Source organism: Uloborus diversus, chromosome 6 (genome assembly GCF_026930045.1).
Source record: "Uloborus diversus isolate 005 chromosome 6, Udiv.v.3.1, whole genome shotgun sequence".
Taxonomy (NCBI): domain Eukaryota; kingdom Metazoa; phylum Arthropoda; class Arachnida; order Araneae; family Uloboridae; genus Uloborus; species Uloborus diversus.
This window is the reverse complement of record NC_072736.1, coordinates 131,810,669-131,826,990: the sequence shown is the minus strand read 5'-3', so window position 1 is coordinate 131,826,990 and position 16,322 is coordinate 131,810,669. Positions and strand designations below refer to the sequence as shown.

Sequence of the window (16,322 nt, the reverse complement as noted above, 5' to 3'; positions counted from 1 at the left end):
CATCACATAAGGGCAGTTCTCAAAAGGTGGGAACAAACACAGACCTCAACTTTGAAGCTTCAACACCAAATAACTTTCATTTTAATTAACTCAAAAATTTTTGAGTTAAACTATAATACTGTATAGAGACAAGAATTGACATAAGTTATGGAAAAAATGCTCTTCAAATGCCCTTAAAAAATATTTTCTTTGCTAAAAGGCACAATTTTGGACATACCAAAACGTTAACTGAGCAAATGTACCATTAAAAAAAAATTTTTTTTAATTATTTCCATACGTTTCAAGAAAAAATTAAAGGTATGAATCTTACACTGAATAACTTTTTGTTAATATTTTACACAAATAACAAAAGTAAAGATAGATTATTTACTTTGTAAACGATTTAAAAAAAACGTAAGTTTGAAATTTGGTGTATGTCCAAAAGTTACGATCTTTACAATGCTATTATTTGAGAACTAAGTATATGATGTTTTCGTTTTAAAGGTATTTATCGATCCTCAGAATCAATTTTTAATTGTTTTAAAGTGTTTTCATAAGCTTTTATGCAGTATCTTAGAAGAAAAATGATTTTTCTTAAACATACATGTGAGATGTCCAAATGGCGTTACGATCTTGACGCCGATAATTCTGTCCGTTTATTCATAATTTTTGATGATCCACTGTCTTCTAACCTCAATAAAAAAGGTTATTATAATGTTATCTTCTTTAATCCATTGGTATTTTGCATAATTAATACGTTACACATTGAACAATACATAAATTACAGTAGAAACATGGCTGGTTATGTTCGTAACAAAAGCCATTTTGCGCTGAAATCGCCAAGCAAACCTCCATTGGCGACAACACAGTATACGATAAAGGTTACCAGAGGGGAATTTCAGTTAAGACAAATGTAGTTTATTGTCAACTGCACCAGTTTTGGCGACTTTATCACCAGCGCTAGCAATTTTTTTATTTTTAATTTTTTAGAGTTAAAAAAAATCGTCTGCAGTTGATTTGTAAACAAATATCAGTTGGTAATTTTCATTCTATCTTGAGATTTGAGAGATAGTAAGCCTTTTGAATTAACAACATGTTTTGAAAAAGTGCTTTAAACAATTTAATTAAGTTCTTTTATGGAATTTGTATTTATATGCTTTTTGAAGTCATTATTGATTTTTAATACCTATTTGCAAAAGGATTTACTGCAAAGTTTAATGCTCACACGAGATTATGTCTCCTAGAAGTAGAACAAAAAGTGAGGTTCTGGTAGAAGTACATTCTAAGTTTGGAAAATATCTGCAGAAATGAAAGTTAATAATCCAGAGAAATACAAATGTTATTTAATAAAAGAAGCTACGAGTTTGTATAGTTATTTCCATGAAGCTTTTTTTTAAACCTTTCATCAACTTCTTCAAAATCATTCCAAAACTTTATTATATGTTAAGAGCGGTATGTATAGCCATTCAAGTACTTCATTAACATCCTCTTTATTATTAAATTTCAAAATTCAAAAAGTAGTAAATAAAATTTTCATTGGAAAAGTTAAAAATCAGATTAACAATTGTCAAAAATGGTGAAACTTACATTATGATGATGTCCAAAATCCGTTACCTACAGGACAACAATGTCCAAAATCTGTTACCTACAGACAGCTGATTTAATTTGCTAATTAACAATTTTTACAAATACCTGCTGTCTTTTCATGTTCATATATTGTGTTCTAGGTATGCATGCTGTAGAATAAAAGCAAAATTGATGTCAAATTTGAAAATTTTTGAAATTGCTCAAAGTTAACTTTTTTGTTCCCACCTTTTGAGAACTGCCCATAAATTGAAGATGAAATCTACTGAATTGGATTTCATTTGAAGAAAATTATACAAGAAATTGAAATTAACTTGACGAATACTCGTTAGTTAAACTATTGCGTAAATGCATCCTAAAACCACTTTTTAAGACAACTTAATACATTCCATTATCATTCCATTATAAAGTATTATTACTTGTATAGTTATTTGGTAGTTACTGGTTACTGGTTTATTTGGTAGTTTTACCAAACTGGTGGGCCGTAATACGGAAAAGGTTGGGAACCGCTGATCTAGAAAATCATTTGCACAGTTGAAATATTTCTTAAATCAATCAGTTGTACTAATGAGAAACATGTTTCAAAATAAAAAATACTTACGTCCGCCAAACTTTAACAGATTCTTCTGCAGCAGATAAAACAGATAAATTATCTGTACTATAACTAAGAGTTCTAACAATACTTCGATGACCAGACAATGAAATGCTATGAGATAAAACAGCAGTGGAATCTTTCGATTTTATATCAAGCATATACTGAACTATGCTGTTGTTTTTTAATAATGCAGCAATCTGAAAAAATAAACAACTTGATAATCAAGTAAAACTTCCTACATCAAGAAAAATTATGTGCTATTATGCATTAAATAATACAGTATAGGACCCCTAATATAGCATTCTGAAAATCAAAGAGATCAGAAATGTATATTAGGGCTGATCAATGTTGCAAACTCTCTAGTGATGTGTTACTACTTATACATTGCAATACTTTAATAGTTGCTAATCTCATATTGAAGAGTAGAAATTAACTACCATAAAATCCGAAAAGTAACATCTCCATTGATTATAGACCCCCCCCCCCCCACCCTTTTTTGAAAAGTGAAATCAATTTATAGTAATGAACATACCCCAAATTTACGATACTTGTTAGTTGCAAATATTCCAATTACAGTCGAACTTGCTTATAACGAGCCCTGATTTAACGATAAATCAGATTTAGCGAGGAAATCAGAAATACTTGGTTGGCACAATGTTAAGTCTATGGGAGCATAACTCTTTTAACAAGCAAAAGCCGCTTCGGGAGCAATATTTTTGTGATGTGTATAATATCTATCGACTTCTAACTCAGCTTATACTATTTCGGTAAATTTTCTTTAAGATTCCAATGTCAAACAAAGTTAGTGATAAAACATAAATCCTGAGAACAAGCAATGATAACACTTTTTTTTTAATTTGTGGAGTAAATCAACTTTTTAAAAATATATATGTGTGTATATGTATATTTCTCAAAAACAATGACATAAGAAAGAACCATTTTAACAGTTCAAAACGAAGCTTATTTGGTACTGAACAGTGATTAAAATGTCGAAAAAAAAGATGAATTTTATGATTATTTTCAAACTCTCTTTTTATGAGCACTCGGTTATAACGAGCAAATGTTGCAGTTCCTTTCCGGACCAAATATTGCAGTCCCGCGTGAAAATGCTATTTAAATGCAAATTGCTAGGGGAGTATGTAATATTTCATTTTTGTAACAGTTTCTATTTTTATCCAAGTAATATTTTCATACTGTTTTACAACTACTTAATTGTGGACTATATGCTTACTATTGCAGTGTCATCATTTTTGACATACGTAGAGAAAGAGTCAATTTTCCCATCCATCCTGATGGACTGTAATGCTTGAAATTCATCAACCAAGGACACTGATATGTCAACCTCTTCACTATTTTCATTTTCTCTGAAAAAAAATTTCTTCAGAGTTATTAAACAGAAATATTACATTAATTTCTTATGATATTAATTCAGTACTTAAATACATTCCTTCAGATAATTTATTTTCTCCTTTGATAACAGAAAAGCAAAGAAATTCAGTGAATGATGTAAATTAAGTACAGGGATGCACAAAATAACAATGGCAAGAGTTTGGACAGTAAAAGTCATTAATGGTAAGTATGCACAATTTTAAGTATCAGAGGAACTTTTCTAAGACAAAATCATTATACAGTGGATTCTCGAAAATCCAAAACTCAAAAGCCCGAGGTTTTGCTTAATTTGAGGTGCTTTATTTATATTTTAAAGTATATTTTTAATAGCTAAAAAATGATTTGCATTAAAATCCGAAAATGGAAACATTTTTCTATTGTAGAACTTCCTTAACTACCTAAGTGTCAACAACACTTGCCAAGTGGCACAATATACATATTCATTGACTACTTGAGATGGATTAAACATCTTCGACATAATAAACTTGATACTAAAAATAGCTCAAAATTAAAACATTGTTTTGCTACAAAGAACAAATAAACTGCCCTTGTGGAATATCCAATTGCAATCAAAAACAAGTGTGAATACATCAAATTTTAACCATTTTTATGTTGGTCGTGAAATACATGCACAGGCATTCACAGATACAAATGTCACAACAAAAAGTATAAACATGGATTAAGTGTGACTGCAATTTTTGGTTGCCTACAAGTTTACATACATAAATATATGTTCAAACATTGTTAAAAAAAATAATCAAAATTTGTTTAGAGCTAATCAAAACTGAAATTTGAGCAATAAGGTTTTTGTAAAGATAATATTTTCATTTCATTGTGTAAGGAAGTAAAATGTCCATGTATTTGCGTTGTCTGAAAGAATTTCTCGGATAATCCAAGTTTTCAGTAATCTGAGGTGGAGCAAGCCCCAATTACCAAGGATTTTCAAGAATCTACTGCACATACAGTGAAGCACTGTTTATAGGTTTTTGAAGGGACTGCATGAAAAAAGCGTATAAATGAAAAAACGTATACTAGGTACACTTTAATATGTATTAGACTCTGCAGGGACCAATTTAAAAAATGAATAATTGATAAAAACATACAAAAGAGAAACGTATAAACGGTTAGAACAGTTAGTAATCCAACGTTGTGAAGCACAACGTTGGATTACTAACTGTTCTAATTTTCAGCACAAAGGTATTTATTTGTTACGTATAAACGGTGCTTCACTGTATATGTATGTCACTGTGAAAGCCCAAAACCTGGTAACTATCACATCCTGGCAAATAGGATATGGCATAGCAAAGACATCTGCAAATGTCAGAATATTTTTTGTGAACCACTGATGAATATCAACATTTTTGAATTTTAGTCTTTCACATTATACACACATGACCCTCATTCAGTGACCTTGATATACATCTAGTTAATAGAGTTGTTTTTTAAAAAAGAAAAATAAGAACGTTAAAAAGCACAAATTGCAGATTACTGCAGACATGTGTTACGGCGTAACATGGAATGCCTATTTCAATGCAAAAGAAATGAGCTTTGGATGTCTTTCCGACATGAGCTCATTTCTTTTGCATTGAAAAAGGCATTCCTTCTAATGCTGAAACAGGTGTTCTACAGTTATCTGCAAATTGTGCTTTTTGACATTATTTCTTTTTTTACTTTTTAGCACATAGGTACAGGATTTATTTATCCAAGTTGTTTTTGCTTGAAAACCAGTTCAACTAGTATGTTGTGGCCATCACGAAATTTTCTTCTATTTTTCTTTTTTTTTTCTGATCCCTCCCCATGCTTGACGAGGAAGCAATATTCCCAACAAAAACAAAATTACACATGCAAAAACTTGACGACCATCCCAATGTCTGAATTATTGCAAGAGCAAAGCAAAGAGCAAAAATTGAAAGTTATTTTAAAAACCTTGCTTGAATTAATTACAAATATTTTATTTGTTAACAAACGCAAGATGGCAACAGTTAAAAATTTTAAATCATTGAGATAATATTTCCTATCATCTCCATACAATTAAAATCACGAGAAATACGCAGACGACAATCTATTACAATTTATCTTTCTTATTGTTGCACTAATAAAAATATTTTTATCTGCAAAAAAAAAAAAAAATCAACACCTCTTGGAGCGATTGGCGTCAAAATTGAACCAAAGCCTGTTTACATATGGATTCACATATATTCCAAATTTCAACCAGAACGTAGCATTACTTCTTGAGATAGGGCACTCACAATGGAAAAACAGAACGGGCGATTGCGCTACCCCCCTTTTTAGCTGTTGACACCAAAATAAAATCAGTTCTTATACCCACTAAGGGCTACTTGCCGATAAATTTTTCTTTCATTCCGTTCATTATTTCTTGAGATACAGCAGTCACAATTGACGACAAAAAACGTTCTACAGCTCAACCCCCGTTTGAGTTATTGACACCAAAATTGAATCAGCACCTGTTCCTGTTAATGGCAACATATGGACCAAATTTTGTTTGATTCCGCCAGTTACTTCCTGAGGAATAGCAAGCAGGTGTAACTCAAAAAACGTCCCATTGCTCCACCCCCCTTGGAGGAATTGGTGCCAAAAACCAATGGGCACAAGTTCACATAGGGGCACATATGTGTACCAAATTTCGTTCAATTTCATGCGGTAGTTTTTGCTGTAGAGCGGCCACAAAAAACTGGTCACACACAGACGTGACACACATACACACACAGACAGACAGACATTTTCCAAAAATGGTCGAAATGGACTCAGCACACCTCAAAACGTTCGAATCCGTCAAAATTCGAAATTCGAAAATTTGCACGAATCCAATACTTTCTTCTATATATTACATATAGAAGAAAGTAAAAATAAACTGTAGTAGGAAAAAAAATGTTTCAGCGAACTCACGTTGGGGTCTGGGGGAGGGGGAAGTCTCACTAAAAGAAAAGGTAGTTTGAAACAAAATTACATGAACATTTTGAAAAATAAATTAATTTAACTATCATTAAAATAAAAATAAAATAAAAATAAGCTAATCTAAGGGAACAAATGTTAAAACGATTCTAACTATGTATATTTGCAAGATGCAAAAGAATTGCAATCCGAAACGTGGGAATTAACATTCCTCAACGTACATATTTGATGATGAAATCTGCAAGATGAAATGTTTGATTAAACAAATTTAAGCATAATTTAAGAAATTGCTACAAAATTCAAGCACTATATTAGCATTTAAAACTTTTTCAAGGAGTTGAAAATTAACTTTTTTTCAAGTACTTTTTAAGGGTTTCAAAACGGTCTGACTCGTGAGTTAACTCATTTGAAAAAGTATATCCCTCAGTCAATATTTTAGATCTTGGTACTTCCTTTAGTATAATGTGATAACCTTGTTCATTGAGTTAAAGCTAAACTTGATCATGAGTGGCTCATTTGAACTTAGAGGACGTGTAAGACACACAACAGACAAAGGTCAGGTTCTCCTGGTGTATTAACACATGTAAAGATGAGTTTTAATCAAGGCTCATGATTAAAATTTAGTTTTGTTTACAAAGAACATTGTAACTGGTAAAAATTCGTAAAAAAGAGTACGATTTTTGCACTTATACTGTACAACAGGAAGAAAAACTATACATTGGACAGTAAAACCGTACATATTGGTAGGTATATCTAGGGCTCAAAAAGTAAAAGAATTGGCAAAAGAAATCAGGTATCAGCTCAAAGCACAAGTAATATGAAGGGTTTTAGCAATAATAATATAAGAAATAAGGCCTTTTTAAAGCAAATAAGGAGTTTTTAAGAATTCTTTTTTTTTTCAAATACTTTATACTATTGCTATCCAAAACAGTACACTTCATTCATAGACTCTGTATGAAGTCTATCGATTTGGGTACTGCTTTTTATGGTGTTTGAGGAACTTTAAAATCTTTGTTATTTGAATGATGAACAAGATCAAGTTTCCAGAATGTTTATCTAATATAGCTTGCTCTTCAAACTTTTCATTGGATATACTTAGTCTTAAACTTCTCCTTTAAAATTCTTTATTTATTCAAAATGCAACTAAACTGCACTTCTCCCCTGTCAGGGTTGAAAAAGATTTGACTATGACTGTGGGTGCCACTTTTCAGTACAGAAGACAGAATTCTGTCTTTAAAAAAATAGCGAATGGATATCAGCTTTTAAATTGAAAGGTTATTTTCCTTTAACTAGCTGATTTTTTTTTTTTTTTTTAAAGACAGAAATCTGTCCTCAGCACTGGAAAGTAGCACCAATGAATATAACTTAAATAAAATTGACTTCTGATTCAGTTTATTGGTCAATAAGAGAAATAATTTGAATAAAATAATCTGAAATGCATAAAACAATATTAAAACATAAATGAATATAGAATTAAAAAACTTAGAAAAAAAAAGCCACCAGGTTTTATGTTTCAATATGGATTGAAACTATCTTTTAGCTATATTAACCCAATGCCATAATGTGCACTTTTTATACAAATAAACAATCACATATAATAAAGACAGATTTTTTTTTCTATGATAATCGATGAAGTTAAAAATGATAATGAAGTTTTAAAAAATACCTTTGTATTTTTGATTCTTTTCGTTTCCTCTTACGAAACTTTTTTGAAATTTCTTCACTGTTTAATATTTTATAAAGTTGCAGAATTTTCGTTGAAGCCTGAAAAACAAACAATATTTTGTGGCATTGTACTAATTTATAAACATTGAACAGAATGATAATAAACAGAAAAAATACATTAAAAAAATAAACAAATACAAAAATGAGACTATAATTTTTTAAAACTTACATGGCACCCTAGAAGTCTCTCATTTTCATCAACACATAATGACACTGTTTTGTCCCCTGTGGTTAATAGTGTTCCTACTTGAGTGTACTGAAACCTATCCTGAAAGGTTATAAATAATATACAAGAGTTAACTTAATATGCATTAACTAACTGACGTACATAAGCTTCCATAAATATCTTTAATAAGCATTTTCATTTTGAATTCTCAAAATGAAATAAGTATTAAAATTTTAAATAAAGTAAAAAAAGAAAAGGAAAGAAATTCTGCACTTAAAACTTCCCTTTGGAATAAGCAAAAAATTATCTCAAAATACTTGTTTTAATAAGGGTTGCTTTTCCTAAAAATCCTCATTAGAATAAGGACCACAGCCCTAAAATATATACATAATTTATTTTGAGCCAAATTTTGGAGAGAAAGAGTTTATTGTAGAAATTAACTGCACATTTTATTTGTTCAGCAATTACTTACTATGTACAGGAATTTTAGTCTTTTGTGAAAGTATCACTTATATTCATGAAGATTAAAGCATTTCTTTAAAAAATATCAATTTCAATCGCATGTTTTTGATTTATAACACACTGAGTTTTTTGTCTTGCTCCAGCCCCCCCCCCCCCCCAAACGGTCGGAAAACTTGACAGCATACAAGATAATCATCACAATGAAGTTTGAAATACAAGTTTTGAAATTTTGGTAAAATATGAACAATTAACGTAATTAATTTTTCACTGCGTATGTGTGAAACATAACAGTTTTAAAAACCTTCATAATTTAGAGCCAAAGTTGACGTTATCATGGTCAGTGGTGGACACAAAGGGAGGGTCATGGGGGTCATGATCCCTCCCAGTGGCGTAGCTAGACCCGACTTTCGGGGGGGGGTTACTTCTTTTATATATATATATATATATATGGGTGATTCTCACAAAACGGGACAAAACAAGTCCCAGCTGTTTTCTATATTACTTGTAATTTTTTTTCCATATTTTTACAAGTTTTTCATCAAGCAAAAGATGGAATTCTTTTTTTTAGCTTAACAAAATGGGTATTAATGAGTTTTATTTTACGTTTCTAGCTCAGTAAAGTTAATTTCCGTCATTTCTGTCACGGTCCCAAATCGCCGATTTCGGGAAAGAATCGTAAAAAAATACGATTTACAGAGACAAAACAAGTATTTTTTTTTCCTAAATAATATCTCTGTAATCTGTTTTCTGGAAAAACTTATTTATTTATTGCGATTAGGTTCATAATTTTCGACTGCACGTGAAAAAAATACAGTCCCCACTTTTTTTTTCGTCTCGTTTCCGAAACATGAATTGCCTACCAGTGCGATAATTCCACCTCCAGTCAGTTTTTTTTTTCTGTATTTTGATGTTGAGCTATGTGCACAAGTATTATTTCTTTAACTGGTGCAATAACGGACAAGTATACTCATGTTTTCACCTATCGTTACCATGCTCGTTACCATGCGTACTTTTTAGGCACAGCATCTCGGTCACGCTTTGTTTTGGAAAAAATATATGCCAAGGAACAGCGTTTTATCATCCATCCATACCAGGTAAGCATTTTTTCCATGTTTATGTTTTATATTTATTTATTGGTAAAGCGAGAAAGACTGCAAAACAAAATACAGCCGAGGAAATCATTCCGGTCACGATCATTTCGGTCACGTGACAGAAAAAGCATGCGCGTGAGCGAAATGATTAACATGTGACCGGAATGACGGTTTTCGTAAACTTTCGCATTTTTCCTTTGATATGAAAAGAAATGCAGATTGAATTTTTCATTCTCATGAATAATCAACATATTGACGGTTGGGGGCGTCATGATCTGGTTATTTCCGGAAGCGAACGGCTTCAAATGGCGACCGGAAGCGTGCGTACGTGAGCGAAATGATTTATATGTGACCGAAATGATGGTCTTCAAAAACTTTCGTAATTTTCCTTTGATATGATAAAAATGCAAGATTAATTATTAGTCCTGATGTTTAATCAACTTATTAACAGTTGATGACGTCACGCTCCGGTTACGTCCGGAAGCGAACGGCGTCAAATGACGATAGAAAGCGTGCGTCGTGAGCGAAATGATTTACATGTGAGAGGAATGATGGTTTTGTAAAACTTTCGAAGTTTTCCTTTATTATGGGAAAAAAGTTGAAGAAACTTTTATTCCTAGTGAATTATCAAAATGTTGAGAGCTGATGACGTCATGACTTCGTTACTTTCGATAGTTACTTCGTTACTTCGATGGCGTAGAGCATTAATAATATTCAAATTAAGTCTCAAAGGTCGGGGAATGAGCGGGAAGAAGTCGGCGATCGTATGTAAAAAAGCGTCCCCCCCCCCCCAACGACAAAAAAAAATTTCCCTAAAAAATTCATTAGCACTTTTTTAAAATCAAAATAAATAAATTAATTAATATTGAAAAAGATTTTGGGCAATTGTTTAACATTAATATGAGATAAAACCTTTTTCTTTGAAAGGTTTTGAATTTTAATCGAATTATTTATTAATTTCCAAATGCATTTATAATTTTTTTTTTTAAACTTTCAGTGAGAAAGTAAAATGCTAAAAGTGAAAATTACAAATCCCAGGAAATCTACAAAAAGGGCAATCAGTGACCTAAAACGAGGTGATAGAGCCACAGAAACTACACCAACAAAAAAAATGAGAAGGGAAAGAATAAAATTAAAAAGTTCACAAGCAAACACCAAAAAGTTACAGCTTCTGGAAAACAAAAAAGCAAGAACTCTGCAAAATATGTAAGGCAAAAAGAATTAGCAGCAGAAAGGCAACGACGTCGTCGGTCTAAGATGACAGAAGAAGAGCTAAGCATAAAAAGGCAAAAAGACAGAGAACGATATCATAAAAGAAAGGAAGAAAAGATTATTTTACCAATATCAGAACGTAGTCCACGTGACCAAAGGTTACAAAGAAAGGAGTGGAGAAAAAATTCAAAGAATTATAGAACGAGGAAATCTCTAGCTACTAACTCAATTCCTGAAGACCCTGATAATGAAGATATGCCACAATATAGTGATTCCTACCAAACACCGCAATCCAGTTGTAATACAACCTTAAATGGAATTCCAGAATCTAAACAAAAAAAGAATGCAAGAAAACAAGCTAATAAAAGAAAGGCAAAAGCATATCGCATAATTGAGAAACAAAATAGTACTATTAAAAACCTACAGCGGCAACTCGAAAGATATAAGAAAAGGTACTATCGCCAAAAAAATCAACCTTCTTTATCACCCTCTCCCAGGAAGCAGACTAATAATTTACTAAAAGGTCTAAAAGTGACTAAGGAAGTCAAAAGGCAATTAACGTATGGTTTGGCTCTCAAGAAGCAGCTAGCAAGTCAAGCCAAGTCGATTAAGCCAGGAACTAAGAAGCAACAGTTCTTTATGAAGGCAATTGGAAACAAAATTTTAAAAAAGTACAGAATGCAGACATATATGAGGGGAATCATTTCACGCAAAGTAAACGAAAGATTGAAGTTGACCAAACAGAATGGAATATTGACCAGCTACGTGCGGAAAAAAAAAATATTTAAAGTTACTGAAAGTGCGAAAAAATCAATTAAAGATTTCTTAGAAGATGACAGTGTAAGCCGAATGTGCCCTGGCAAAAAAGAATTTGTAAGACGCGGAAAAGAGAGGAAACAAAGAAGAGTACTACTTGACACGCTGAAAAATTTGCATCGTAAATTCACATCAACAACTAAAATTAATATTTCATATCCAACCTTTTGTCGCGAGAAACCTTTTTGGATTCAAAAACCTAAAGTTCAAGATCGTGATACTTGTGCATGTGCAAGACATACAAACATGGAACTAATGTTCTCAAAACTGAAACAAATTCATGTCGTCAAAGAAAAGTCTTTACATGACATGGTGAATGCAGTCTGTTGCATTTCTAAAAGTAAGGAATGCATGCAAAATATTTGCAGTATTTGCAAAGGAAAGAACGTAGAATTTGTACTCCCCAAAGATTTTGAAGTTAAGTATTATCAGTGGGAGAATATAATTGAAGAAAAAGAAATAAAAGGAGAAAAAAAAAAGAATTAGAAAAATGATAAAGAGTAATCGACAGTGCATGCTAAGTGAGCTGATTGACAAATTCAACAAAGAAATGCCGGAGTTTAAAAGGCATGTGTTTTTTATGCAGCATCAAGCAGCACAATTAAAAGAAAAAAAAGAGAATCTTCAAGATCACGAACTGTTGTTCCACATCGACTTTGCTGAAAACTACATTGCGAAACACTCGAAGGAGCCTCAAACTATGCATTTTGGTGCGTCCAAAGTGCAAATATCTTTGCAGACGGGTGTGTTATATTATTGCAAGAATGGTCAAGTTCAGGCTCAGGCATTTTGTACTGTATGTGATGATTTAGATCATCAGTCACATGCAGTATGGAGCCATTTAACACCAATTTTAGCGAAAGCAGCTGAATTCAAACCGAATGTGACTCACATTCATTTCTTTTCGGACAGTCCAAGTTCCCAGTACCGGAACCGTAGAACTATCTATGGGATGCGAAAGTTTGTTCCCAAGAATTTTCCCCAAGTATGCTTTATTACATGGAACTTCACAGAGTCAGGACATGGTAAAGGTCCAATGGATGGTGTCGGGGGTGCACTAAAAAGAATTGCAGACGAAAATGTTTTGAGAGGTTTGGACGTAACAAATTCCTTGGATTTTACCAATCTTTTCCGAGAGAGCTCTGTCATCGTTGTAGAAATTTCCAAAGAGAAAGTAACTAACATAAAAAAGGAATTTCCTAACAACATACCTCCCATCGAAGGAATAACAAAGATACATCAGATTGTCTGGCCCATCAATGGAGAAAACATATATTCTAGGACATTATCTTGCTTTAACTGTTTAATACCATCTGGAGCTTGTCCTCACTATGAATTTGCAACGCACAAAGTGTCAGCTTCCAAAACACTAAATGATGCGCCTGGTCCATCTGTCAACTCTCCAGTTTCTGTCAGCTCTGCAGGTAAGATTTTAGACACACACTTACATTGCTCTAAGTTTCATATCTGTTTGTTCCATATTCAAGCAATTTTTTCTTTTTCTTCAGGTCAAATACCCTCAGTAAAGAACTTAACTTCAGGCACTTTTGTTTTGGCCAAGCTTGTGACCGAAAGAAAAAATCAAACCTATAGATATGTTGGTATATGTCAGGGGAATGTAGATGAAGAAGGGGACGTGCAAGTGACATTTATGAAATTAGTGGATGAAAAGAAATTTATTTTCAAACCAGAGGACAAAATATTTGATGTTCCATTTGATAACATTCTCAGTGTGTTGAAAACGCCAAAACTAAAAATGCGTGGAAATCGTCTGTTTTATGAATTTGATGAGCCCGTGGATGTTTATGAATCATAATAAATTAAATTAATTAGCAACTTTATGTTTTCTTTCTGTCTTAACTTAGTACAGAACAAACTTGTTTTATCCATATGAAAGAAAAACTTATTTTGATTTATTTTCTTATGTAGTTAATGTTGGACATCATTTCTGTCACTCTACGCATCATTTCTGTCACACAAAGGCTACAGGTAATACTAAATAAAAGAAAGCCAAAGAAGATATTTTTTGTTCCATTAGACATTGGATATAATATTTTGCATCAAAAGTTTAAAAAAAAAAACAAATCACATTGCTGCACTACAAATAAAGTGCAATTAGGTGACTAAAAGGGTGAAAAATGGGCAGAAATTACATATTTGATGATTTTTTTTTTTTTTAATGGTTAAACATAACTTCACAGGTATCAAAAAGTTGTAAACTATTAATCATTGAGTTATGTGCTTTGTGAAAAAAAAAATTTTGTATTTTAAAAATGTAAATAATGCATGAAATTTCCATTTAAAAAGCGTGACAGAAATGATGCAAAACTGTCAATCTTCACAGAAATCAGCAGCTAACTCCACAAAAAATTGAGTTGTAGCTTTAAAAATTCAGGTAATGATACATTAATATATATTTTCTCAAAATAAAACAATTTTAGTTCTCTTTCAACAAGTTGTATTTTTGAACATTTAAAAATTGATTTTGTCCTGTTTTGCGAGAATCACCCATATATATATATATGTATGTATAATCGCTTGGAATTTTTTCCTTTTCTTCTTTTTTTTTTCTTTCTCTTCTCTCTTCTTTTTCTTTTTTTTTTTTTTGAGACTAACTTTTCGGGGGGGGGGTTTGTCCCCCAAACCCCCCCTTAGCTACGCCCCTGATCCCTCCCAAACCATCGACAATATTATCAGCCCGCATTGTGTTCAAACATTTTTTTTGTAAAATGTAAACGATTTCATAATATTTTCAATTCATTCATAATTTTAACAGTAAATATTTGAAATATTACTTTTCACTGCTTTGCTTTTCATTACTAAAGAAATTAATTACTGACGACCTTTATGTCGAATTAAAAGCCTTATTCCTGGCAAATTTGATGGCTATTTATGGACATCCCAGCAGTTTCAGAAACTTTTCGTGCTCAAAACCATAGTTTTGCTCATGGGGGGGGGGGGGGGGGGTCATTCTTCAACATGACCCCCCCCCCCCTCCTAAATGATAGTCTGTACCCGTCCTTGATCATAGTAGTGTGTATGTTCAACTCATAAAGAAATTTCAAGTAAAATTTAGCAAGATATTAGGGGTGTAATGAGCTGAATTTCAAAAATTCTGGTTTGGCTGACGAATCGTAAGAGATTGTTCTTTAATTTACAGCACTTGCCTGCAACTGTTCCGGATGATTCTTGATAAAAAGATTATTTATGAACAATCCTCTTTGCGACCAGAAAAAATGTCCCTTAAATAGAGGTGTCCCTTAAGGGAAGTTCTACTGTATTTAGACACTATTTTTCATATTACAGGCTACTAAAAGCAATTATTTTTAGTAGCGGAACTCAGTGGCAACCCTGACAATAGGACAAGTAACATTTTACATTCAAAAAACCTTTTCATTTCTTAGTGTTTTAATCATTTATTATAATAAATTCCATTTGTTTATTTGAAATAAAAATTTGGAACATTACTGAGCACAAATGCAACATTTCATAAAAGATTTTAATATGAATATTATAAGATAAAGAGGTGGTGGGGTTTTATTTTATGTCAGAGACACTTTAACTTGCAATGAATTGGTAATTAATGATAAACCTAATGAGATTGATATGATTTGGCTGGAGTTGATGAGCAATAAGGGCAAAAAACTACGTTTAGGGAACATTTATAGGCCACCCAACTTAAGCCAGGGTCAAGACGAACAGATGTTTAGTATTATTAGTGACATTTCAAGCAAGGGGTCAGTCATTATAATGGGAGATTTTAATTTTCCAGGAATTGATTGGAATAATTTTTACCATAGTAATAGCAGGGAAGAGGAAATTTTGAAAGTAATTGGTGACTGTTTTTTAGATCAAATTGTAACTCAGGGTACTCGACAGGACGTGATTTTGGATCTAGTTTTCTGTGATATGGAAGGTTCTGTTCAGGGGTTATGTGTAGGGGAACACATTGGAGACAGTGACCACAACAGTATTAGGTTTGGGATTAAATTTGATACGCACAAAGTAGAGAATTTTAGGTTTGTGCCCAATTTCAGAAATACTGATTTTGTGGGACTTAGGCAGAGTTTGAAAGCAGTTTTTTCTTCTGGATTGGACAATAGCGATGTGAATCTTCATTGAGCAGAGTTTAAGGAAAAGCTAGCAAAAGCGGTTGGGGATCATGTTCCTTTTAGGAGAATGGGTGTCAACACTAAAATTTGGCCAATGTGGTTCTCCAGGGAAACTAAAGACGCTCTAAATTACAAGCAAGCTGCTTTTCATAGGTTTAGAGAAACTGGTCACAGTGCAGACAGGCTCCAATATTGTAAGGCAAGGCGTAAATTTAAGCATTTGGTACGAATTCAGAAAAGAGAGTTGGAGCAAAGACTGGCAGATAACATAAACAGGA

General features: G+C 32.4%; 2 protein-coding genes across 2 annotated transcripts in view; one reads left to right on the top strand and one right to left on the bottom strand.

Moving 5' to 3' along the window:
* Positions 1-16,322, bottom strand: part of LOC129223743 (WD repeat-containing protein 3-like) — a 73,803-nt gene that overhangs the window by 28,007 nt on the left and 29,474 nt on the right. Inside the window, exons 7-10 of the mRNA XM_054858101.1 lie at positions 8,355-8,453; positions 8,127-8,224; positions 3,390-3,522; positions 2,165-2,355 (exon numbers count right to left, since the gene is read on the bottom strand). Coding sequence (XP_054714076.1) covers positions 2,165-2,355; positions 3,390-3,522; positions 8,127-8,224; positions 8,355-8,453 — 521 coding nt within the window. The remainder of the gene's footprint in view (positions 1-2,164; positions 2,356-3,389; positions 3,523-8,126; positions 8,225-8,354; positions 8,454-16,322) is intronic.
* On the top strand, positions 11,038-13,560 carry LOC129223744 (uncharacterized). Its single transcript, XM_054858102.1, has 2 exons — positions 11,038-13,356; positions 13,441-13,560. Exon 1 carries the CDS (start codon positions 11,162-11,164, stop codon positions 12,416-12,418), a length of 1,257 nt encoding a protein of 418 aa, XP_054714077.1. The 5' UTR covers positions 11,038-11,161; the 3' UTR covers positions 12,419-13,356; positions 13,441-13,560.

What these genes read in the sequence shown, in the direction of transcription:
- LOC129223744 (XM_054858102.1), top strand. Translation starts at nt 11,162, where the DNA reads ATGACAGAAGAAGAGCTAAGCATAAAAAGGCAAAAAGACAGAGAACGA.